Here is a 27,204-nt window from a genome sequence, read left to right on the forward strand (position 1 = left end):
AGATGTCATTTCTTTCTAAAAAGGAAGGTAGATTCGAGATCAGCCTGTAATTGACTAATTCTGTACGATCAAGTTGCGTTTTTTTAACAAGCGGTTTAATCATAAGGTTTAATCACAAGTTTTTGGTACGTATTCTTATGACAAAGATGAATTAATGATATTAAGAGGATCTATGACCTCTGGAAGCATCTCTTTCAGTAGCTTAGTTGGTATAGGTTCTAACATACATGTTGTCGATTTAGATGATTTAACGAGTTTAACGAATTCTTCCTCTTCTATAGCAATGAATGAGTAAAACCGCATTTTTCCATCTTAAAAATATATCTAAATTACGTCATATGCTCTCATTGACAAATGCAGAACAATTAGTCCATGCGTTCATGACATCAAGGCTAGATTATGGGTGATTGCCCTGCATGCTTAATAAACAAATTACAGCTGGTCCAAAACGCAGCAGCTCGAGTTCTTACCAGAACCAGGAAGTATGACCATATTAGCCCAGTTCTGTCAACAATGCACAGGCTCCATATTAAACATAGTATAAATTTTAAAATATTGCTGATTACTTACAAAGCACTAAATGGTTTAGCTCCGCAGTACTTGAGCGAGCTCTTAACGCATTATAGTCCTTCACGTCTATTGCGATCTCAAAATTCCAGCCAGTTGATAATACCTAGAATATCAAAATCAACTGCTGGCGGTAGATCCTTTTCCTATTTAGCACCAAAACTTTGGAACCGTCTTCCTAACATTGTCCGGGAAGCAGACACACTCTGTCAGTTCAAAGCCAGATTAAAGACACATCTCTTTGACCTAGCATTCACATAATACATTATAGACTTCTATAATTCAATGTTAGGCTGCATAGATTAGATCAGACGGAACCAGGAACACTTCCCATAAATCCTGATGTACTCGTTAAATCATAATAAGAATGGCGTCTATGCTAATATTAGTCTTTCTGTTTATCCCGAGGTTTACCGCAGTCTGCCGGATCCAGGCCGTATCCAGACCTGACGAAGGACCTGCGCCTGGATGCGACGACAGCGCAGTGCTGAAATGTCAACTAGGCTCTTCCATGTGAAGGCCTCCCTCCCCTCCCTTTACCTATCTACAGATAAAGCGTTGTCGGGATAATTACGGTTCGCGTGGCTACGTGGAAGCGATACAAATTCTGTATTATTCATTTTAAGGCCAGGCAAGTAGTATGTTGAGGGTTGATTTGTAGGGAAGGACTACACGCTTGCGTACATATATTCAAATGTACATACCTATAGACTGAACTCGTAATACGCATGTGCACGCCATCGTCGTTCTCGCTGGTTCGTGTTTTTGAAGTTTGAGCAGAAAGAACTTAAGAGTTTTCTGTTAAAACGGTGTCGTGTTAGCGGCCCCTAAGTTAATAACTAATGATCGTTGCGTCGGAAGTGAATCAATCAAACTAACTTTAGCTGGACAATAACTTTATTCTAGAGCTGCTATAATGCCAAAACACTTTACTTTAATTTCCTATTATCAATGTAAAGTTGCTTTGGAACAGTCTACATTGTTAAAAGCGCTATATAAATGCCGCTTTTTTCCTGGTCGGGTGAGCCCTCGGAGGTTCCAGCTGTCAACCACTGGTTTGAGCAGAGCGAGAGGGTATGGGACACGGCTCACGTGCACCTCTAGCAGGCAGTGCAGAGGCACAAAACCCAAGCTGACCCTGCACCTCATCATCACCTCATCACCCACTCCCTTTATAAACCCACTGCACCTTTGGTTCACTGGTCTCGTCTCAACATAGTCTCAACAAGACTCACTCTAAAGACTTAAAGACTTACCCAATCTACCTACCTGCGATCATCCTCTTCTATCTCCTATTCCCATCTACCATCCGCCATCTCTGCTGATGATGCCATGTCCTCCAGCTCATACTTTACAAAACGAATGTAGTTTTGGATCTCTGAGATGCGCTTGCGATTCCTCTTCACGTCATCATTGTGTATCTATTAACACAAACAAAAAAGATTTATATTTTATTTAATAACAAAAGGTCGTTCTGATCCTGGACAGCTGCACGGTAGGACACAACTTGATATAATATAATATAATATAATATTGTTAAGGAGTTCACAGGATGTGTGTTCATAATCAAGTACCGATTTCAGCAGATCGCTCATCCAGCTGTTGACCCGTGCCAGTAGCTCATCCTCCCTGTTATCAATCTTCTGAAGGGCTGAGTCGTGAGAAGCACTGACTGCATTGGTCACTGTGTCTTTATCTACCAGGAGCTACAGGGCAGCATAGGAAATGAGGACGAAGGATCAGTCAATACTAAAAATAAGTGTCTGGCATGTAGTTGCGATGGCTTTTGACTTCTTAATTATTCATAATTACACAGAAATTAAGTGATCATGAAGACAGTTTTCCACTGACCATTAACAGATCATCCGGTATTTCCTCCTCTGGCTCGCTTTTAACCACCTTCTCCAGTGTTGCCAAGGCAATCACAAGCTGTTGTTCATTGTACTGGTTCTCCAGGTCTCGAATCAGTGCAAATGTGTGTTAGAGTTAAAGAAGCCTTACCAATAATATAAAAGTATTTTTGTTTTGCTTTGTTAGATAAAGGATATATCCCTTGCACATTTTCAATGAATCCTCCAACCATGTCTGAGATGTTCCTCTCAAAGTCTTTGAAGATGTCCTTAAAAAAATGTACAAAGCATATTTGTGAAATTTCCACTCGTTTACTGTAGGTGATATGCTCCGTAATTAATATTACATTAACAATATAGGTATTTTTATTCTGACCTCCAGTTGGTCCACCAGTTGCAATTCAATACTCATGAGGGTTTCAGTCAACTGGTCAGCCTGTTCATGGCAGGAAGTGATCTGAGCTTTAAGAAGCTCGGCATCTGTGATCTGTTGCATTTCCACAGTCTTCTGCAATAGAACAGAATTTAATTTATGAGCGTTTTTATGTGTTCAACTGGTCAGAAACCGGTTGTCTCGTTTTCCTCGTTTTCCTCGTGTGACTGAGTCGGAGAAGAAACCAACCTGTCTCCTGGAGTTTTCAAAGTCAGCAACTATTTGCGCTGCTTTGCGCCGATTGTCAGCCACTGCCTCATGGGAACAGGTTAAAAAGCATTCCACCTCAGCCGTTCTCTGAGCAAGCTGAGCCAAACCCTCATCAAATATCTGCACACATAGAACTTCCATTTTGCTCCTAAATGTAAATGGATTGTCAAGGTAAATGGATTATTTTGAGTCCTTTTTAACAGCTGTTCCCTCATCTGCTCTCTTAAAGATAAGGATAAGTCCACATGATATTTTAACAAAAAACTCTGCTTCTAACCACAGGTCGAGAGCTGTCGATCCGACCACACAAGTTTGCGATGCTGTTAGCGAATGTTTGTTGGAACTATAGTTTTGGGAAACACAGACTCATTGAACTATGCCGAAACGACAGAACTTGCGACCATAGTTGGGCGTAATTAATTAATAACTGTATTTTAATTACTTTTCCCTTGAAAAAGTAAAATAAGGGATTCCTAGGGGTGTAACGATTCATCAACTACATTGATGTATCGATTTATATTCCTACGATCCAACTACATCGATCTGTGCTCGGCAAGTTGGTCTTCCGGACGACATATATCGATCTAACATCGTTTTAAAAGGTAATGAATCGATTGTATCGATACTAGGAAATAACGCATTGGATTTAAGCACGTCAGACTTTATATGGATGTTTTTTCTTAGCACTTTTAATGATAAAGGCGTTAAACGTTACTCGATTCAGTCTGCCTATCTGTGACGTCGTCGCCATGCGTGACGCGCCAGCAGCAGCGCAAAGACAACAAGCAGCGCAAAGTCTCTCACCTCAGAAAAACGGACTTTCCTGTCCTGCAGTAGCGCGCACTCTTCAATTGCACGCGCAAATGCGCCAGCGCGCGCTGTATCACTTCACTAAAGTGCAAAAGACATACGAGAATGCAACGTCGTAAATTAGTAAGTTAAGAAATAAAAGTAAAATACCAATAAATTACGTTATTGGTACGTCATGTGTGTTGCTATTTATCAGGAGCAGTTTCCATGTTTCTTTACCAGTTCTTCTAAGTATTGTGTATCACCATGGTAGCCTAATTGTTGTTTGTTTCCATAACAAAATGCCACTTACTGGTTATTTTGTATATTTTTATATGACGGGACTGTGGTGGCTCATACCAAGATTGTATTAACAAAAACTAGTTTGGGACTACTATTTAATAGCTTAACCTCGCAGTGCCTACTGTTTATCAGTATTTGTCATATTCTTACAATTTCTTTTTTGGTATGTTAAGTAAAGGGGGACATAACTTGTGTGTCAACAATTTTTGTGTAAACAAATGTATTATAATAGGCCTATATAATTCCTAAAAAGGTGGGTCGTGGCTTGATGACCATGGGGAAATGTGGGTCCCATAGCCAAACTATTCAAAACATCATTCAATGTTGTGATAATTGTAATTAATAATCGCAATTACAATTTCAAGGAAATAATCGACAATTATAATTTTTGTCATAATCGTTCAGTCCTACTTTATTCAAATAAAATGTGAATGCATTTGACATTAATTGTTGTTTACTTGTTTGTTTATATCCATAATTAATTGATACCTGATTCCCTTACAAGAATTTTTGGCTAAAAAGTCACTGAATCGATTTCAAGTCACTGAATCGTTTTGGATCGTATCGTTCTAAATTAACCAATATCGTCCTTGAATCGTATCGACAACCACGAATCGCGATACGAATCGAATCGTTGTTAAAACGAATCGTTACACCCCTAGGGATTACTCTTAATTTCTTTGTAATTCAATTACAATTACTTCTGATGTAATTGCATTCAATACTGTATAGGCTGTACAACAATTCTATATAAAACAATAGTGGATTTAACATCAAAATTTTATGTTAAAGGTCCCGTTCTTCGTGATCCCATGTTTCAAACTTTAGTTAGTGTGTAATGTTGTTGTTAGAGTATAAATAATATCTGTAAAATTATAAAGCTCAAAGTTCAATGCAAAGCGAGATATTTTATTTAACAGAAGTCGCCTACATCGAACGGCCGGTTTGGACTACATCCCTCTACTTCCTTCTTTAATGACGTCACTAGAACAGTTTTTTGACTAAACTCCGCCCACAGGAATACACAAAAAAGGGGGCGTGGTCTTGTTGCGCTCCCACGGAGAAGAGGAAGAGTTGCGTTTGTACAGTGTGTTTGTCGCCATGTCGTCGAGACGCTGTTATTCTCATCCCGGAGTCCAATCACCTTTGTTTGGCACCGAGCGCATGCATCTCCACGTTATGGTAAGAGGCGTGACCTTTCTGGGCAACGTGCGCTAAGCTGCTGTCGAATCACAACACAGGAACCGCTGGCACAATCAGAACTCGTTACGTATTCCTGAAGGAGGGACTTCATAGAACAAGGAAGTCATCAGCCCGTTCTTAGGACAGTGAAAACAGCGGTATAGACCTTACACCTTACCTTAAAGCAGATGACTTAACAAATGTAAATCGACCGGGAAGATTTTAAAACGAGCCGTTCATTAATAAACACGCAAAACGCTGTGAAAATACAGACCGGAAGTCAAAAGACAATGAGCGCAGCGCTGAAAAGGGGTGGAGAGACAGTAATAAGTAATCTAATTACACCGTTGAAGATGTAATTAAGATCTAATAATTAATTACTTTTTTAGAGTAACTTACCCAACACTGCTAATTATGCTTTTGGGAAATGCACCCCTGTTTAGTTCCTGTCTCAATGAACTCCTAACTTCTGAAAAGCACAATGTGCTCTGATTGGTCAGCGTAATCAATGTGTCGTGATTGGTCAACTGCTTTGAGCGTGTTTGGGAAATGTGCCGCCCTTAACCATAACCATGAATTTCAACGCACTACTAACTAACTCAGCTAGGCCCCGCCCCTTTATATTGCGTACGTCTTGGGCGGGAAATATTGTGACGTGTTTGTTCCCGGGCGAAAACTCAAGAATAACTCCCTTTGGAATGACTTTGTGCTTTGTAACTTTGCAGACGTTTTTCATGCTCAAACAGCAATATTACACAATAATGGAGTTGACAATGTAAAAAAAGCATAATAGGTTTGTTGTTTTTTTGTTTGTTTTTGCAGTGATGCCATAGAAGAACCATTTTTCATTCCCCAAAGAACCTTTCAGGAAACAGTTCTTAAAAGGACCCTTTTTTATCTGAAAAAAAAATCTAATCTAAAGAAAAGAAAGCTCCATGAATGCCAAAAAAGAACCCTATGTTTAAGAGTGAATTATAAAGTATTGCTTTCATTTGTGGTTTGATTTGTATATTTTGCTATTCATTATAAGGATATATATTGCGCAGTGCTTCAATTCCCGGGAGGAGAGCCAGTTTCTCTGCACCAGCATCCTCAGCAAACATGCTGTCGAAAAGCTGACCTCCATTTAAGAACTCCACGAATGCGTTCTGTGAAAGAAGGAAGCAATATTTATTCACTACTGTCAAGAAGAGTATATATTAAGTTTGTATGTCCAGTAGAAAGAAGATTTTAATACAGTGCAGCGTTTCAAACACTGTAGTGTAAATCTGACTTATTAAACCTCGAGCATTTAAGATCAGTGTTCCTGTACTTGAATGAGATGCAAGGGCGTAGTTTGTGGGGGGGTTGGGGGGGAGATAACCCCCCAATATTTAAATCTATGCATTACAACCCCTCCAATATTTATACCATGATCACATGAAAAGGAGGCATCAGGAGGCATACCCAAACTTAAACCCCCCCAATGTTCAAACCAAATCTACGCCCTTGATGAGATGGATGGCATGGTGATGTTGGTTACCTTGTGTAGTTGAAGCTCCTCGTTTCTGATCCTCTGAGCCTCAATTGCCTTCTGGAGCTCATTGTATTGCACATCTTCTACAGCTTCTCCATACTTTGCAACGGCAGTTTCACGCTTTATATGTAGGTGCAAAAAATATGAATTATGAACAGAACATTAGGCCAAATGTTAGCTATCCCTCACTTGAGAAAAAGAAGCGCGTTTAAATGTATTGAATGTGCACTTGTATGTTTAATTCGAATCTCATACATTTTACAAAGCTGTACTTGCAGATAATATAACATGAATGAGTTCACTTTCATGAATGTTTCTTAAGTAAACTTTTAAAAAGTGCACTTTGCAATAATGTAAAATGATCTTTATAGTGGAAAAAGGTTCTTTAGATTTTAAAATGTTCTTTATATTATAAGAAAAAATAATGGTTATTTTAAGAGCTGATCACTTAAAGGTTCTCGCTGAAAAGGCATCGCTGCAAAAACCAAAACCTTTATTTTAAGGAGTGTTAATGCTTGTCAGTTTATTCGGCAGTAAACCTGAACCATATTTAAAAGAAAATAGAAGTAATTATGAAATTGAATAAAGATCTATGCCTGGTTTCACAGACAGGGTTTAGATTACGCCAGGATTAGGCCTTAGTTCCATTAGGGCATTTAAGTAGCTTTTATAAACGTTCCTTATAAATAAATAAAAACATTACTGGTGTGCATCTTGAGACAAAACAATGGCACCGACATATTTTAAGATATATCAGTGCAAGTTGCTTTCAGTTAAAAAAGCTCAAACATGCATTTTAGTCTGGGACTAGCTCAAACCTTGTCTGTGAAATTAGGCAGAAAAGTTCAGCTAATTTCATTTATTATAGATTTGAATTTTAAATTTAAATTGCAATTAAGTGTCAGAAAACATTACATTCAGTTTGCACTTAAATATTTTATTCTAAAGTAAAATATTTCCATAATAGCTCCTCTTTTTAAAAGTGTGCTGGTGCACTTCTATTTCACAAGTGGTCAGCTGAAAAACGAAGCCCCGCTCTTCTAATGCCCATTTCAGCCAGTAGGGGTAAAAATAGAGCAGTAGGGGTAAAAATAGAGGTTGTGAAAGTTGTCCCCTGTCCTCCTCTACTTAATGACACTGGTTAGATGTCTCTGTCTCACTGCTGGACAAAGCTATTACAAAAAGAATGTTAATTTTGGACATGCAATACCCATTTCAGCCAGTAGGGGTAAAGGAGAGGTTGTTAAAGATGCCCACTGAGGCCCCCTACCGAACTGCACTGGTCTCATGTCAATAGGCCCTTTAAAATCAAAAAGCTATTACAAAAACACACACTCTGCGTTTTCCTTAAAAACGAACAAAAAGTGCACTTTCCCCACGGTCCCTTACTCGCATCTCCGTCTAGAGCAGTGGTTTTCAACCTCTCCTGCAGGGACCCCCTGACAGGCCATGTTTCTGTTTTAACCCTGAAATGGCACACCTGATTCAAATAATTAAAGGCTTAATAAGTAGTTGACTAATTGATTAATTGACTAAGTCCTACTCTTCCTACTCTAATAACTACTCATTAATTGAATCAGGTGTGCCATTTCAGGGTTAAAACAGAAACATGGCCTGTCAGGGGGTCCCTGCAGGAGAGGTTGAGAACCACTGGTCTAGAGCGAGCTTTCCCGGCGAAACTCACATTGCGGCGGCTTTTGAGGGGCAGTGCTATGGCAAGCCGTTTTAACTTTTATTAATTTCCGGGATATGAATCCTTAATATCAACAATTCAATTTTCACTAGTTAAAATGATAGTTATTGATATCAGGAATAATGTTTCTACTAGTAACAATGGCAATTTTTGATATCAGGAATTACATTTCCACTAGTAACAATGCTAATTCTTGATATCCACAATTACATTTTAACTAGTAAAAACTATAATTCTTGATATTAACGATTGAATTTCAACTAGTAAAAACTATAATTCTTGATATTAACTATTTATATCCTGGGAATGGCAATAGGCAAGCCGTTTTGACTTTTAATCATTCGCAGGATATGAATTCTTGATATCAAGAATTATATTTTCACTAGTGAAATGTCACCATAGGCTGCCATTCAAAATCAATTGTTGATATCAAGAATTGATTTCTTACTTGTTGAAATTCCAGTTTCACATATCAGAAATACAATTCTTACTAGTAAAAACCTTTATTTTTGATATCAAGAATTCAATTGTCACTAGTTGAAAGCCGTTTTAGCTTAAATTGTACCCAGAGTTACTCGTCGTAATTGCATTTTTACTAGTAAGAATTACAATTACAGAGCTCTCTAATTCAATTAGTAAGAGGGGTAGGGGTGGTGGTGGCGCAATGGATAAGACACATGCCTTTGGTGTGAGAGACCCGGGTTCGAATCCACTGTGAGACACCAATGTGTCCCTGAGCAAGACACTTAACCCCTAGTTGCTCCAGAGGCGTGCGACCTCTGACATATATAGCAATTGTAAGTCGCTTTGGATAAAAGCGTCAGCTAAATGAATAAATGTAAATGTAAATGTAGTAAGAATTACAATTACAGAGGTCTCTAATTCAGTTGTTACTAGTAAGAATGTAATTGCAGAGCTCTTTAATTCAATTACAGAGCTCTGCAATTATACATATCTTTAATTCATATTTTTACTAGTAATAATTGAATTGTAGAGCTCTCTAATTGTAATTCTTACTAGTAACAATTCAATTGTAGAGCTCTGTAATTAAAAATGAATGGAAGTCAATGGAGACATATGACTAGTAATAATTAATTTGTAGAGCTCTCTAATTGGAATTGTTACTAGTAAGAATGGAATTAGAGAGCTCTGTAAGTGTAATTCTTACTAGTAATAATTGAATAAGAGAGCTCTCTAATTGTAATTTTTACTAGTAATAATTGGATTAGAGAGCTCTCTAATTGAATTCTTACTAGTAAAAATGCAATTACGATGAGTAATGCTGGGTACAATTAAAGCTAAAACGGCTTGCCATAGACATATGACTAGTAAAAATTCATTTGTAGAGCTCTCTAATTGGAATTGTTACTAGTAATAATTGAATTAGAGAGTGCTCTAATTGTAATTTTTACTAGATTTGTAGAGCTCTCTAATTGAATTCTTACTAGTAAAAATGCAATTACGACGAGTAACGCTGGGTACAATTTAAGCTAAAACGGCTTGCCATAGTTTTTACTAGTAAGAATTGTATTTCTGATAGGGTAGAGTGGGGGAAAACGCCCCCCCTGGGGTAAAACGCCCCCCACCTGTTTTTCCCAAAATAACCACTAAAAGTAGTCAAGATACATTTTTACTGTTGCTATGCACTACGTTGATAATGGGGATATACAAATCTCTATGGAGAAGCTGACACCAGCGACACATTTGAAGAGAAGAGGATTACATGGTAAATGCTATAATTTTCAGATATTAGTAAATAAGTGTTTAAGAGAATATTGTTCTGCAGGATATTGCAGTGATGTATGATAGATGAATAGTGAAGTCTGTAGTTTGAGATCATATATTATTTATAAGGAATATAATTATTTTTTAAAAAACTCATAGCTTGTGGGGTAAAACGCCCCCTACGCTGAGGGGTAAAACGCCCCCCCCCCCCCCCCCCCCCGGGGGCATAGTTTCTCTATCATAATTACTATAATAAAATATTTCTGTCTATCAAATCCTTTGTTTTACACTTAATGCAGTATAACTAGGTGGTAAAATCAAAATATTTGAACAAAACATGAAAAAATTACCTCAAGTGAGCATTAACTAGCTAGCTTGCTAGCACAGTTAGCTCACTGATGGAAGGTAGTTAATTTTGCCTATTTTGAACATTGCTGAAATAAATATTAATATATATACATGTTGATACATTACTTGCCTTTTACCTTTAGAGATTAAAAACTATTGTCTGTTAATTTTGCTGTTGATCTATGAAGCAAACTGGTTGGTAAGAAAGGGGGCATTTTACCCCACCTTGGGGGGGCGTTTTACCCCACCGCTGGGGCAAAACGCCCCCTTTGTACAAAAATATTTTCAGTGAAAATACTAATTAATTATGAAGGCTGAGCAATTTTAATATTTGGTGAATAACTCCTGCCATAGTCACTCAAAACCGGGATGGCAATTCTAGTCACATTTATGTTTTGTTTCACTGTAATGTCACATTTTCCTTAAGGGGGGCGTTTTCCCCCACTCTACCCTATGTGAAACTGGAATTTTAACTAGTAAGAAATCAATTCTTGATATCAACAATTGATTTTGAATGGCAGCCTATGGTGACATTTCACTAGTGAAAATACAATTACAGATATCAAGAATTATAGTTTTTACTAGTTGAAATTCAATTGTTGATATCAAGAATTATCATTTTAACTAGTGAAAATTTAATTGTGGATATCAAGAATTAGCATTGTTACTAGTGGAAATGTAATTCCTGATATCAAAAATTGCCATTGTTACTAGTAGAAACATTATTCCTGATATCAAGAATGATCATTTTAACTAGTGAAAATTTAATTCTTGATAACAAGGATTCATATCCTGGAAATGAATAAAAGTTAAAACGGCTTGCCATAGCAGTGCTTATTAGAGTGAAAATACGGAAAATTAAGCTTGTGAAACATTGTTAGCCTTGCCGTTTTAGCGGCAATAGGGTTTAAATAATTTTTGGCCAAGTCGTTTAGGAGGTATTGCCATTTTTCAGCGAATGTCTGGGGAATATCGAAACCGAGCGGGGATTCCACATTTTCTAAAATTGTATCATCTAAAATATAACGTTAGTTGGCTTACATTATCCATTTGAGCAATGCTTTTGTTTCCAATAGAGATGATTTGCAGGTTCTGCAGCGTATCCAGTTTTTCAATGACAGAAATGCGGTTGTTGAACAAACTCAAGTCCTGAAGTTTCACAAGAGAGTCCAGTCCTTCAATCACTTCAATATTATTGAATGACAGATCTGAGGAATATAAGAATTCTGGCTTAGTATTTGGAGATACTCCGGATATGATTTTGATATCAGTCAGACAGTCAAAAACATCAATCAGTCAAAACACGGTATCAGTCACCTATTTTAAATGTTATTACTAAAAGCTCGTTCATTTCACAACAAACTTAACTTACCTGGAAATATATCACTGAAGTACTCGTGTGCTGGACGCAAACAGTTGCTCAGCAACCACAGACTACCGCCATGACGCCATCAACTTCCGGAGTTTTCAGGAGCTTTGAGGCGCTCTAAAGAAATTAAAATACATTTTAGTAATAATACTCAGCCATATAACGTTTGTGATATTCTTCCGAGTATTTAATTTGTAAGATTCTTCATGAAATGGAAAATCTAAGGAAATGTTGGCAATTTTAATTTAGAAGAAATATATTCCACGTGTACTAAAATGCCTCCGCTATTTCTAAACTAAATTTCGAAAAGCAAACATGTCCCTAAATTCATGTTTTTATAACGGACAGCCAAAGAGTATAGAAGTACCAAGTATACTAACTTCTATACTCTTTGGTTGTCCGTCAGCCTCTCACCATCGGAGGATTGTTGTCGTCATCAAGATGGAGTTCGGGCCGGGGAAAGTGTCGGTGTTGGTGATGCGTTTGTCAACACATTGGCGCGCTCCGCTAACTCATTTTACCCACTTATGCTACATATTCAGTTTAACCCTTTCACGCATAGTGGTCACTACAGTGGACAGCTATTAAAAATGCATTTTCTTGAATTTGCACGGGTTTTTATGGCAAAGTTGCACATCAATCTCTTCATTGGACCCTTGTGCATCATCCTATAAATTGCAATCAAGTGGCAAGCCTTTGTGTTTCGATTTTTCCCCCCTCCAAACTAAGATGACCAAGGGTCAGTCAGACATGCCAAGTTGCTCCAGAATATCCACCCATTCCTTCGAATCTAGGAGACTCTTGGAGGTAAAAAAAATATTGCAGCATCAAGCAATATCTAATGAGTCATATCACAGTAAAATTTTCCAAGTTTTGATTTTAGATTGAGAGAAAACTCTGATTAATCACATGTCCACTGTAGTGGACGTCATGCATCAACTGCTATATTTCAGCTACAATTCATAATTATAATGTGAATATTGTTTTTGAAATTTAAAACTTAAAAACTTAATCTGCAGTGACTTTTTTACTGTAAATAAATGTACTTGAATTATTAGAAAGTAATTTTCATTGACATTGAAAAAAGTCATGTGATTACATATGTATGACACTTGTAATGCATTACTTTATTTGTTAGATCAAAAAGTAATCTGATTTCATAATGCACGTTATTGTAATGTGTTTTTTTACTCATAACATCAAAAAGTAATCTGATTACGTAATGCATGTTACTTGTAATGTGTTTCTTTACTCATAACATCAAAAAGTAATCTGATTACATAATGCATGTTACTTGTAATGCGTTTCCTAACTCATAACATCAAAAAGTAATCTGATTATGTAATATGCATTATTTTAATGCATTTCTTTACTCATAACATCACAAAGTAATCTGATTATGTAATGCATGCTACTTGTAATGCGTTTCTTTACTTGTTACATAAAAAAGTAATCTGATTAGGTAATGCACATTACTTGTAGTTAATTACCTGTTAGATCAAAAAGTAATCTGATTAGGTAATGCATGTTACTTGTAACACATTACTTTACTTGTAACATCAAAAAAGTAATCTGAATGGGTCATGCATGTTACTTGTAATGCATTACCCCCAACACTGATCATTTCAGATGAGATTGAAAAAACGTATCGCTAGGTTTTCTCAGAGGAGGGCTATAATAGAAATGTGCATGTCCATCTTGAACATAATCAGAATTATCAGCTAATAAGGGTAAATCTCCATACTCTGGTGCACTGGAGGGAGCATCTGAGTGGTTTCCACAGTTGTACCTTGACAGACTGTAGAAAAATCTGATGGAATCATGTCCTCATGTTCTGATATCAAAGATACGCCAAGTGCAACTTGTATGAAGTTGTATGAAGCCTTTGCAATATTTTGCATTTAGATTTTTTGTATATATTTTATAGTTTTCACATGATTTGATATAATTGTATTGATTAGTTCGTTAAATTCACATACTTTATGTGTTTGATTATTGTCTTATATTAAATCTAGTATATCTTAAGTTTAAACCAAATGCATGCTGTCCACTCAAGTGGACATCTGAAGATCTCTTTGAAAAATTTGTAAAAAAATAAAATAAAAATCAATTCTTGTTTTTCATGCCCTAAGAGCAATAAAAACACATAGGAAAAAAATCCTGACTGAGGATATCATAATTCATGCATGAAAGGGTTAATGTGAAAATGTGAATGTAGAGGTAACGTTATCCATTCTTACTGTTTTTTTGTTTTATGTAACCATCTTTTGTCATACGACGTCATGTCATTTAGTTGTAATCTTTAATAAATACACCGTTCTGATTTCACACATTTGATCTGAATTGCTTGGAAACACAACGTCATAAAAACGAGCCAGACAATACTTTTTTCCCCGCACACGTTTACTGGGTATAAATGGCAAAACATGAAGTGCTGCATGCATATATTTGAGGGAAGTGGACCCACCATTCCCTTCACAGACACAAGCTGGGACAAATTCATTAAATTAGTGTTTCTGTGTGTAAAGACCTTGAGTGCAGAGAAAATATTATAGCAGAAGAGGCAGTACAGGCATACAAGTTACAAAGCCATGAACCTACAAACCAGTTAGTCAAACCAACTAACACTGGCTACCACAGGGAGTGCTACAGCCATTTCACAAATATCACGAAGATAAAACGAGCACAAAAGGAGAGGAGAGAAGGCAGTATTAGTTGAAGGAACTGCAAAGGAAGGTTAGTATTATACTGATAGACAGGCGGTGCAGTATAAGACATACAGTGCAGTGTAGACAGTAATATAAATGTGCAATGTATTAGCAGTAGCCTTACAAGAGCAGAATAGATATGGATATGCAGTATGAACAACATATGTGCAGTGTAGTAACAGTATAAGAGTAGTACAAATAATATATAGATAATATACAGTGTATTAACAGTTAAAACACCCTGCAAAAATGTACCCTTCCAATTATGGCATCATTAACATCAACAAGGCCGGACACCTGAACGCTGTGAAACTATTACCCATGTTAAGGGAACAGGTGGAACCAATATATGGAGCATAAGTTTTCCCCTGCTCAAAGTTACAAACCATTTTTCCTTAATCAGTGATGTGGGGAAGGGTGCAGAACCTAGATCTATTGTTTTGCACTTTTTTTAGTGGTAGAGGCAGAGGATGATGAGGCAACTCCAGTAAAAGCATGGGCTCTGAGGTCTTGCGCCCATGATCGCTACACGTCCAGCTCCAGAGGCCATACTGGAACTTGTGCACTGCTCGTGTAAAAAATAAATAAAATAATTGTGTTAAGGGTAGATGCACATGTAAACTGCATGAGTGTGTGTGTGTGTGTTGGCTACTCCTGCAGAAGTAAATCTGTATGACATGTTTATGTACATTAGAACTCTGCTCTGTTTGATAGCCTATGTTCTTTAGTCACAATGACTGGTATGTGTCTGTGTAACAAGGTCTAGCCATTTCAAAGCCTGCTTTCTCAAACAAAGATGTTTTATGGAAATCTACATATCAATCACCATTACCCATTTTATTATAGGACGATTTGATCTCATGCTCCCAGAAGTAAATTGTCAGAGCTGTGGCAGTGACTGGACACCTGATGTCAAGGACCTTGTGTGGAGTGGCTTGTGGCCCGCATCCACTATTAAGTTCCAAACAGTCTATCATGTAAATGTTTTCAAAACGTATGAACAGATGAAGTCGGATGCACCAAGTATGTCTCGTCATGCATTTGTGAAGATGCTAGAGACAAACTCAAAACGTCATGGAAGGGTAAAGTACCAACACTACATTCAGTCTTGCAAACTACTATCTTTTGCTAATGGGAGGGGGAGGGTGTTAGACCTGCTGACTGCAGGGACCTCCTTAGGAATGGCTACTCTCAGCGAGGGCTTCTTTTCTGCTTGTACAGTAATGTCCTGTTGAAGGAGGAGGTTATAAAGCCTTAATGGAGCACTCACTGTGGAGCTAAATTAGTTATAGTAGTCGGGGAGCCAAAGTCTCAAAAATGGGTTGAACCTGACATGGTCTGTTATACTTTTTATTTGTGTTTTTTCTGTTAACTTTGACCCTAAGAACCAATAATTGGAGGGTCTGCTCTGTCGGAAATATCGCGAAAAAAAATTGTGGCCATTTTAGTGTATGCACCCTTTATTTTTTATCAGAAAAATGTGAAAAATTATTTTTTCCCTCAAATCCTCAGTGGGTTTGGTAGGCTGTCAATAAATGCACTCCAGATACAAAGAACACATTTGCTGACAACATCCACTGAAAAAATAACTCTTAAAACACATTTCTACATGATTTTGCATCAATTTAATGCAAAAAATTAGGCGTTTTCTCACTTTTTTCCAATATTTTCATCTTTACTTCATTGGCAATCAACTATTCCCCCAAGTTATGACATCAGTCAATATGTCATTCTTTTCACCAAACAGTATACTCACTCCACAGAAAAAATCATAAAAATCCAACCAAAATCAATGGATCTGTGATGATTTCACTAATAGTTGATCAGCAGGCTCAGAACCTCAATAGAATTGTAGGCTACTCTCAAAATTCCGAAAGACATATAGTCCATGAGCCAGGGGGGTTGATCGGTATCATCGGGGGGAAAAATGCTATCATTGTTATTTGGCAAGGTATACACCCCTAGTATTAGAAAAATCACTATAGCAGTGCAGGGGTGGTAGCGAAATCACTTTTTTCAGCTCATGAAGTTACTAACCCCCTAAGATAAATTCCGTTTTTGAAATCTGGTGTATATCTGGTTTAGGCTCATGCTAGGGATATTGTCAATATTCTATAATATGGTGCTTGGTATCGCTGGAAAGGGGACCTTTTAGGCTTTCATTTAAGCCCAGTACTGAATCTGTATGACAAACACAGAGGTCACATGACTTCTTTAAACCAGAAATAACACACATTTTTTCACAATTTCCGCCTAAACTAAAAATCCGCCTAAAATCGCTGTGCCATGAAAGAACACCACGGACACAAAAGTCAACAACTTCAATACTCAAGGCACTCTGATGACTCAGAAAATGTATAATATACCCATACTATTTATTTGTGAGAGCCTTAAATTAGACTTGTGCAGCCAGCACAAGTCTTCAAAATAGAATAGAGCCAATAGAATGGACAAATAGAATACCCTAGTCCAGGGCCAAATGTTGTAATAAAAACACTTGTAATTGGTGTAACAAAATGTTTCTATCATGTATTTTGATATTCACCCACTTTCAGTTAGAATGTCAGAATGTAGCTCATGCACTGAATGTTGATGGATTTTGACAAGGTTTTGTCAGTTTTGTGAAAAGATTGTTGGAATCAATCGCTGTAAAAATCTGTTATTGTCTATCCATTATAAAAGTCCATCTATCCATCATAAAAGTGCATCTCTCCATCATAAAAGTCCATCTATCCATTATAAAAGTCCATCTATCCATCATAAAAGTCCATCTCTCCATCATAAAAGTGCATTTCTCCATCATAAAAGTGCATCTCTCCATCATAAAAGTCCATCTATCCATCATAAAAGTCCATCTCTCCATCATAAAAGTCCATCTCTCCATCATAAAAGTCCATCTCTCCATCCTAAAAGTCCATCTCTCCATTATAAAAGTGCATCTATCCATTCTAAAAGTGCATCTATCCATTCTAAAAGTCCATCTGTCCATTATAAAAGTCCATCTCTCCATCATAAAAGTCCATCTCTCCATCATAAAAGTCCATCTGTCCATTATAAAAGTGCATCTGTCCATTATAAAAGTCCATCTCTCCATCATAAAAGTCCATCTCTCCATCATAAAAGTCCATCTCTCCATCATAAAGCAATATTTAAACCTGCTTTTAGCCTCTTAACATCCTTAATGTGTCATTACAAGTGCACAGCCATGTGAGCGCTGGCTGAATTATTATCATTTTTATCCATATCTTTCACATCTACTGCAGTCAGATTGACCCGCGTTCACTCTGAAGGAATCACTCACATTGGCTGTGCACTTGTAATGACACATCAAGGATGTTAAGAGGCTAAAAGCAGGTTTAAAACTTGCCCCATTGAAGTCAACAGGGTGCAAATTTTAAAAAGTGGATAAAATGGTGTAGGCAACATCGATTTTTGTCGTTGTTCTCTGTATTAACAGCACTCCAAATGTACAAAAAAATAAGCTCAATGTTAAAATTGACCGGAGTTTTCCTTTAAAAACTTTTACGTAGGAGTCTTAGCTTAAGAGCGATTCGGGGCCAATCTGAGAACAACTCTGAGCAAGGAAAAGACAAAAACTTTCATCTTAGTGAGGAGGCGGGGCTGACCCCGTTGCTATGTATGACACAATCTTTTGAAGACTGTGATTGGCTGGTAGTCCAAGAAGGAAAAAAATTGTGATTTGTCTATTCTAAGCCTTCACTTTGAAATTACATGCGACTGTGTACATTACACACTGCTGCATTGTTGCATTTTCCCAGTTGCCAAATATCGTAATGTAGTGATTACTTTCATTTCTGGCGCTATTGCATTTCTGCGCTGTCGGAGATGTTAGCGCGTCTCTAAGATCAGTCACAAACATGATCCATGCACGATCTAATCTTTAGCGTCTTATTAACTCACTGTCATCCATTGTCTGCAACAGATTTCTTCTCCTTCTTCTTTCTGCCATGTTCTCCTCTGCTGAAGAAACTCTTCAGCCTCTTAAAAGTCCTCGTCCGTGCTCCTAACAATTTTGACCTTAAGACCTCTTTTAAGGGTTAAGATGCTTTCTGAATTACTTTTTTCTTTACTGGGATTTTTTTCTTTAATTTTAAGAGTAAACAACCTCATTTCTAAGAATTTTCTTAGAATTTTGTCACTAGGAGCTACTCTTTGCATTAAGATTCTTTATGAATACGGGCCCAGGTATATTTGGCCTGTACTTGAACTCAATCTTTTGATCCAGATATACTTAAAAGCAGGGTTCACCAATCTCGGTCCTGGAGGGCCGCTGTCCTAAACTCTGCAGAACAGCGGCCCTCCAGGACAGAGATTGGTGAACCCTGCTTAAAAGAATAATTAAGAATTCAAAAGTACTGTATATTTGTCTTGTAGTTGTGTTAACTCTTTTGTAGGCTAGTCCACTGGTCGTGTAAATCAATTTACTCTAATTCTACTTTTTTGTTTAAAATGTTGCCTTTCTTTATGAAACTTACTGACATTCAAGTGTTAAGATTAAAAAAGGATGCATGAAGCTAATAACATGTTTTTAAATTTAAAGTACAGTTAAAGGTATTTTTCAAGTGCAAAAATAATAATGTTACATGTTAAGTGCAAAGTATAATGTTATCTTTACTTAAAGAAAACTTACAAGTACACTTGCAGTATAAACTACGAAACTAGTAGTTTACTGAGATTACACATCAGTGTGTACTTTCATAAACTAAAAAATGTACTACTTGTATTAAAACAGAAAACTACTAGTATACTTATAAGTTCACTTGTAGTACAGATGCATTACAAATGAGAAACCTAGTTGTGTACTTAGTTTACTACTCTTACAAATACTAAAAATACGAAAAGTGAGCCAATTTAGTCCCAAGCAGTATTGAAATAGTACACAATTTTACTACAAGTACACATTGATATTAGTATACTTACTACATAAAGTATACTTAAAAATATACTTGAAAATTACTTAAGTATACTTCATAAAATGAACATGAAGACATGCACTTTTATGATGAAGAGATGCACTTTTATAATGGAGAGATGGACTTTTAGAATGGATAGATGGACTTTTATGATGGAGAGATGGACTTTTATGATGGAGAGATGGACTTTTATAATGGACAGATGCACTTTTATCAGAATCAGAATCAGAATCAGAAAGAGCTTTATTGCCAAGTGTGCTTGCACCCACAAGGAATTTTTCTTGGTACTGAAGCTTCCAGTGCACATATACAAATACAAATACAAATACAACAAGAACATAGTAATACAAATTCTAAGAATGAAAATATATAAAAAATAAATAAAAATAGTATAAAAGTAAAAAAGTAGGGTCACAGTTGGGTTTAGTCTGAATAAACATTTACAGATTATGAACATATTTACAGTATTTTGAGTAGTATGAATAATATAAATATCACCTGAATTAGAGAATATTACACTAGACAGTGGGAGTCTAGCGCATGTTACAGATTATAAACATATTTACAGTATTTGAGTAGTATGAATAATATAGATATAAATATCACCTGAGTTTATTGCACTAGACAGTGGGAGTATTGCACTTACAGGCATATGCTTTGGGGGGCATGTTAAGTGTTCAGAAGGGAAATGGCCTGTGGAAAGAAACTGTTCCTGTGCCTGGAAGTTCTTGTGGCCAGTGATCTGTGTCGCCGTCCTGACGGTAACAGTTCAAACAGGGGGTGTCCAGGGTGAGTGGAGTCTGTGATGATTTTACCTGCTCTCTTCCTCACTCTGGAAGAGTACAGGTCCTGGAGGGTTGGCAGGGGGGCACCAATAATCCTCTCTGCAGTCCGGACTGTCCGTTGTAGTCTCCTGATGTCCGATTTGGTAGCTGAACCAAACCAGACAGTGATGGAAGTGCTTAAGACAGACTCAATGACGGCTGAGTAGAACTGGATTAGCAGCTCCTGTGGCAGATTGAACTTCTTCAGCTGGCGAAGGAAGTACAGTCTCTGCTGGGCCTTTTTCACAATGGAGTCAATGTGATTTGCCCACTTCAGGTCCTGGGAGATGGTAGAGCCCAGGAACCTGAATGACTCCACTGCTTCCACAGTGCTGTTCATGATGGTGAGAGGAGGGAGTGCTGGGGGTTTTCTCCTGAAGTCCACGATCATCTCCACTGTTTTGAGTGTGTTCAGCTCAAGGTTGTTATAGCTGCACCAGACAGCCAGCTGTTCAACCCCCAGTCTGTAAGCAGACTCGTCACCATTTTGGATGAGACCGATGACAGTGGTGTCGTCTGCAAATTTCAGGAGCTTGACAGAGGGGTCTTTAGAAGTGCAGTCATTAGTGTACAGGGAGAAGAGCAGTGGGGAGAGAACGCACCCTTGGGGGGCGCCAGTGCTGATGGTGAGGGTCCTGGATGTGAGTTTCCCCAGTCTCACTAGCTGCTGCCGGTCCGTCAGGAAGCTGGAGATCCACTGACAGATTGTGGATGGCATGGAGAGCTGAGTCAGTTTGGCTGTGAGAAGATCAGGGATGATGGTATTGAAGGCCGAACTGAAGTCCACAAATAAGATCCGTGCATAAGTCCCAGGTCTGTCAAGATGTTGCAGGATATAGTGCAGTCCCATGTTGACTGCATCATCCACAGACCTGTTTGCTCTGTAAGCAAACTGAAGGGGATCCATCAGGGGTCCGGTGATGTCCTTCAGATAGGCCAACACCAGTCTTTCAAACGACTTCATGACCACAGACGTGAGAGCGACAGGTCTGTAGTCATTAAGTCCAGTGATTTTAGTTTTTTTGGGAACCGGAATGATAGTGGAGCGTTTGAAGCAGCAGGGAACTTCACACTGCTCCAATGATCTGTTGAAGATCTGCGTGAAGACTGGAGCCAGTTGGTCAGCACAGGCTTTTAGACAAGCAGATGAGATGCCGTCTGGGCCTGAAGCTTTCCTAGTCTTCTGTTTTTTGAAGACTCTGCTCACGTCCTCCACACAGACCTTAAGCTCAGGTTGGATGGCAGAAGGGGGGAGGAGAGGGGTTGCAGGAGGTGATGGTGGATGTGTGAAGTGCACATCAGGGCGGGTGTGAGGTGTGAGTCTGGGCTTCTCAAACCTGCAATAGAATGCATTGAGAGTGTCAGCCAGTTGTTGATTCTCCACAGATGGGGGGGATGGTGATTTGTAGTTGGTGATGTTCCTCAGGCCTCTCCAGACTGATGCCGGGTCGTTGGCTGAAAACTGTTTTTTCAGCTTTTCAGAGTAGCTTCTTTTAGCAACTCTGATCTCCTTTGTCAGTTTGTTTCTGGCCTGGTTATACAAGATTCTATCCCCACTTCTGTAAGCATCCTCTTTGGCATGACGAAGCTGTTTGAGTTTCCCAGTAAACCATGGTTTATCATTAGTGAATGATAAGAATGTCCTGGTAGGAATGCATGTATCCTCACAGAAACTGATATATGATGTTACAGTATCTGTGAGCTCATCCAGATCGGTGGCTGCAGCTTCAAAAACAGTCCAATCAGTGCAATCGAAGCAGGCCTGGAGATCCTGCTCTGCTTCGTTGGTCCATCTTTTTACAGTCCTTAATACAGGTTTAGCTGATTTCAGTTTCTGCCTGTAGGTCGGTATAAGATGAACCAAACAGTGATCAGAGAGCCCCAAAGCTGCCCGTGGGACGGAGTGATACGCATTCTTTATCGTGGTGTAACAGTGGTCCAATATATTACTGTCTCTGGTAGCACATGTAACATGCTGTCTGTATTTTGGCAGTTCACGGGAGATATTTGCTTTGTTAAAATCCCCAAGAATGATTAAAAGAGAGTCTGGGTACCTTTGTTCCATTTCAGCTATATGTTCAGCCAGCTGTTGTAGCGCCGCGCTCACACACGCGTCTGGAGGAATGTAAACATTCGCGAGAATGAATGAGGAAAACTCCCGCGGCGAGTAGAAAGGTTTACAGTTTATGAAATGCACCTCTAAATTAGGAGAGCACATCTTCTTCAGTGTTGTTACATCTGAACACCAACTTTCGTTAATGTAGAAACACAATCCACCACCTCTCGTTTTCCCCGTTAGTTCCGCGATGCGATCCGCTCGGAACAGCTGGAAGCCCGGCAGATGTAGTGCGTTGTCCGGTATGGCTTCACTCAGCCAGGTTTCAGTGAAGCACAGAGCAGCGGAGTTTAAAAAATCCTTGTTAGTGCCGGTGAGGAGAAGAAGTTCGTCCATTTTGTTAGGAAGAGATCGGAGATTCGCAAGATGAATACTGGGTAGTGCAGTGCGGAGGCCGCGCTCGCGGAGTTTAACCAGCGCGCCGGCGCGCTTCCCGCGTTTGCGTCTGACCGCGCGTTTTAACAACACCGCTGCGCCTCCAACGAGAATGTCCAGTAAAACGTCTGAGTAATCAAAATCTGTAAAAAACTTGTCTGGTGTGTGTTTCCTAATGTCCAGAAGTTCGTCTTTGGTGAAACTGATAGGAAAAGAATGACTAAACGCAGAACAAACGAACAAAAACAACACAATGACTGGAGAGCTCCACACCGAGGCAGCCATCCGCGGCGCCATCTTGGAATAGAAAAAAAAAATAAAAAAAAAAAAAAATAATGGATAATGGACAGATGGACTTTTAGAATGGATAGATGGACTTTTAGAATGGATAGATGGACTTTTAGAATGGATAGATGGACTTTTATGATGGACAGATGGACTTTTATGATGGAGAGATGGACTTTTATGATGGAGAGATGGACTTTTATGATGGAGAGATGGACTTTTATGATGGAGAGATGGACTTTTATGATGGAGAGATGGACTTTTAGAATGGATAGATGGACTTTTATGATGGAGAGATGGACTTTTATGATGGAGAGATGCACTTTTATAATGGACAGATGGACTTTTAGAATGGATAGATGGACTTTTAGAATGGATAGATGGACTTTTAGAATGGATAGATGGACTTTTATGATGGAGAGATGGACTTTTATGATGGAGAGATGGACTTTTATGATGGAGAGATGGACTTTTAGAATGGATAGATGGACTTTTATGATGGAGAGATGGACTTTTATGATGGAGAGATGCACTTTTATAATGGACAGATGGACTTTTATAATGGACAGATGGACTTTTAGAATGGATAGATGCACTTTTATCATGGATAGATGCACTTTTATAATGGAGAGATGGACTTTTAGAATGGATAGATGGACTTTTATGATGGAGAGATGGACTTTTATGATGGAGAGATGGACTTTTATAATGGACAGATGCACTTTTATAATGGACAGATGGACTTTTAGAATGGATAGATGCACTTTTATCATGGATAGATGCACTTTTATAATGGAGAGATGGACTTTTATGATGGAGAGATGGACTTTTAGAATGGATAGATGGACTTTTATGATGGAGAGATGGACTTTTATGATGGAGAGATGCACTTTTAGAATGGATAGATGGACTTTTAGAATGGATAGATGGACTTTTAGAATGGATAGATGGACTTTTATGATGGAGAGATGGACTTTTATGATGGAGAGATGGACTTTTATGATGGAGAGATGGACTTTTATAATGGACAGATGCACTTTTATAATGGACAGATGGACTTTTAGAATGGATAGATGCACTTTTATCATGGATAGATGCACTTTTATAATGGAGAGATGGACTTTTAGAATGGATAGATGGACTTTTATGATGGAGAGATGGACTTTTATGATGGAGAGATGGACTTTTATAATGGACAGATGCACTTTTATAATGGACAGATGGACTTTTATGATGGAGAGATGGACTTTTATGATGGAGAGATGGACTTTTATGATGGAGAGATGGACTTTTATGATGGAGAGATGGACTTTTAGAATGGATAGATGGACTTTTATGATGGAGAGATGGACTTTTATGATGGAGAGATGGACTTTTATGATGGAGAGATGGACTTTTAGAATGGATAGATGGACTTTTATGATGGAGAGATGGACTTTTATGATGGAGAGATGCACTTTTATAATGGACAGATGGACTTTTAGAATGGATAGATGGACTTTTAGAATGGATAGATGCACTTTTATAATGGAGAGATGGACTTTTAGAATGGATAGATGGACTTTTATGATGGAGAGATGGACTTTTATGATGGAGAGATGGACTTTTATAATGGACAGATGCACTTTTATAATGGACAGATGGACTTTTATGATGGAGAGATGGACTTTTATGATGGAGAGATGGACTTTTATGATGGAGAGATGGACTTTTATGATGGAGAGATGGACTTTTAGAATGGATAGATGGACTTTTATGATGGAGAGATGGACTTTTATGATGGAGAGATGGACTTTTATGATGGAGAGATGGACTTTTAGAATGGATAGATGGACTTTTATGATGGAGAGATGGACTTTTATGATGGAGAGATGCACTTTTATAATGGACAGATGGACTTTTAGAATGGATAGATGGACTTTTAGAATGGATAGATGGACTTTTAGAATGGATAGATGGACTTTTAGAATGGATAGATGCACTTTTATCATGGATAGATGCACTTTTATAATGGAGAGATGGACTTTTAGAATGGATAGATGGACTTTTATGATGGAGAGATGGACTTTTATGATGGAGAGATGGACTTTTATGATGGAGAGATGGACTTTTATAATGGACAGATGCACTTTTATAATGGACAGATGGACTTTTAGAATGGATAGATGCACTTTTATCATGGATAGATGCACTTTTATAATGGAGAGATGGACTTTTAGAATGGATAGATGGACTTTTATGATGGAGAGATGGACTTTTATGATGGAGAGATGGACTTTTATGATGGAGAGATGGACTTTTATAATGGACAGATGCACTTTTATAATGGACAGATGGACTTTTATGATGGAGAGATGGACTTTTATGATGGAGAGATGGACTTTTATAATGGACAGATGGACTTTTAGAATGGATAGATGCACTTTTAGAATGGATAGATGCACTTTTATAATGGAGAGATGGACTTTTAGGATGGAGAGATGGACTTTTATGATGGAGAGATGGACTTTTATGATGGAGAGATGGACTTTTATGATGGATAGATGGACTTTTATGATGGAGAGATGCACTTTTATGATGGAGAAATGCACTTTTATGATGGAGAGATGGACTTTTATGATGGATAGATGGACTTTTATAATGGATAGATGGACTTTTATGATGGAGAGATGCACTTTTATGATGGATAGATGGACTTTTATAATGGATAGACAATAACAGATTTTTACAGCGATTGATTCCAACAATCTTTTCACAAAACTGACAAAACCTTGTCAAAATCCATCAACATTCAGTGCATGAGCTACATTCTGACATTCTAACTGAAAGTGGGTGAATATCAAAATACATGATAGAAACATTTTGTTACACCAATTACAAGTGTTTTTATTACAACATTTGGCCCTGGACTAGGGTATTCTATTTGTCCATTCTATTGGCTCTATTCTATTTTGAAGACTTGTGCTGGCTGCACAAGTCTAATTTAAGGCTCTCACAAATAAATAGTATGGGTATATTATACATTTTCTGAGTCATCAGAGTGCCTTGAGTATTGAAGTTGTTGACTTTTGTGTCCGTGGTGTTCTTTCATGGCACAGCGATTTTAGGCGGATTTTTAGTTTAGGCGGAAATTGTGAAAAAATGTGTGTTATTTCTGGTTTAAAGAAGTCATGTGACCTCTGTGTTTGTCATACAGATTCAGTACTGGGCTTAAATGAAAGCCTAAAAGGTCCCCTTTCCAGCGATACCAAGCACCATATTATAGAATATTGACAATATCCCTAGCATGAGCCTAAACCAGATATACACCAGATTTCAAAAACGGAATTTATCTTAGGGGGTTAGTAACTTCATGAGCTGAAAAAAGTGATTTCGCTACCACCCCTGCACTGCTATAGTGATTTTTCTAATACTAGGGGTGTATACCTTGCCAAATAACAATGATAGCATTTTTCCCCCCGATGATACCGATCAACCCCCCCTGGCTCATGGACTATATGTCTTTCGGAATTTTGAGAGTAGCCTACAATTCTATTGAGGTTCTGAGCCTGCTGATCAACTATTAGTGAAATCATCACAGATCCATTGATTTTGGTTGGATTTTTATGATTTTTTCTGTGGAGTGAGTATACTGTTTGGTGAAAAGAATGACATATTGACTGATGTCATAACTTGGGGGAATAGTTGATTGCCAATGAAGTAAAGATGAAAATATTGGAAAAAAGTGAGAAAACGCCTAATTTTTTGCATTAAATTGATGCAAAATCATGTAGAAATGTGTTTTAAGAGTTATTTTTTCAGTGGATGTTGTCAGCAAATGTGTTCTTTGTATCTGGAGTGCATTTATTGACAGCCTACCAAACCCACTGAGGATTTGAGGGAAAAAATCATTTTTCACATTTTTCTGATAAAAAATAAAGGGTGCATACACTAAAATGGCCACAATTTTTTTTCGCGATATTTCCGGCAGAGCAGAC

The 27,204-nt window shown here is 37.9% G+C and overlaps 1 protein-coding gene across 1 annotated transcript; it reads right to left on the reverse strand.

Annotated features, from left to right (window-relative positions):
- Window positions 1-832: 832 nt before the first annotated feature.
- LOC311304837 (dynein regulatory complex subunit 3-like) lies at window positions 833-23,239 on the reverse strand (the record flags this gene model as incomplete). Its single annotated transcript, XM_084432165.1, has 10 exons — window positions 833-1,988; window positions 2,142-2,273; window positions 2,419-2,537; window positions 2,569-2,686; window positions 2,794-2,925; window positions 3,040-3,211; window positions 6,352-6,482; window positions 6,857-6,970; window positions 11,658-11,824; window positions 22,702-23,239. The coding sequence occupies 10 exons, from the start codon at window positions 23,237-23,239 to the stop codon at window positions 1,860-1,862; spliced, it is 1,752 nt and encodes a 583-aa protein (XP_084288291.1). The 3' UTR covers window positions 833-1,859.
- Window positions 23,240-27,204: the final 3,965 nt, after the last annotated feature.

The sequence above is a fragment of the Rutilus rutilus genome (genome assembly GCF_951802725.1).
Source record: "Rutilus rutilus genome assembly, chromosome: 1".
Lineage (NCBI taxonomy): Eukaryota > Metazoa > Chordata > Actinopteri > Cypriniformes > Leuciscidae > Rutilus > Rutilus rutilus.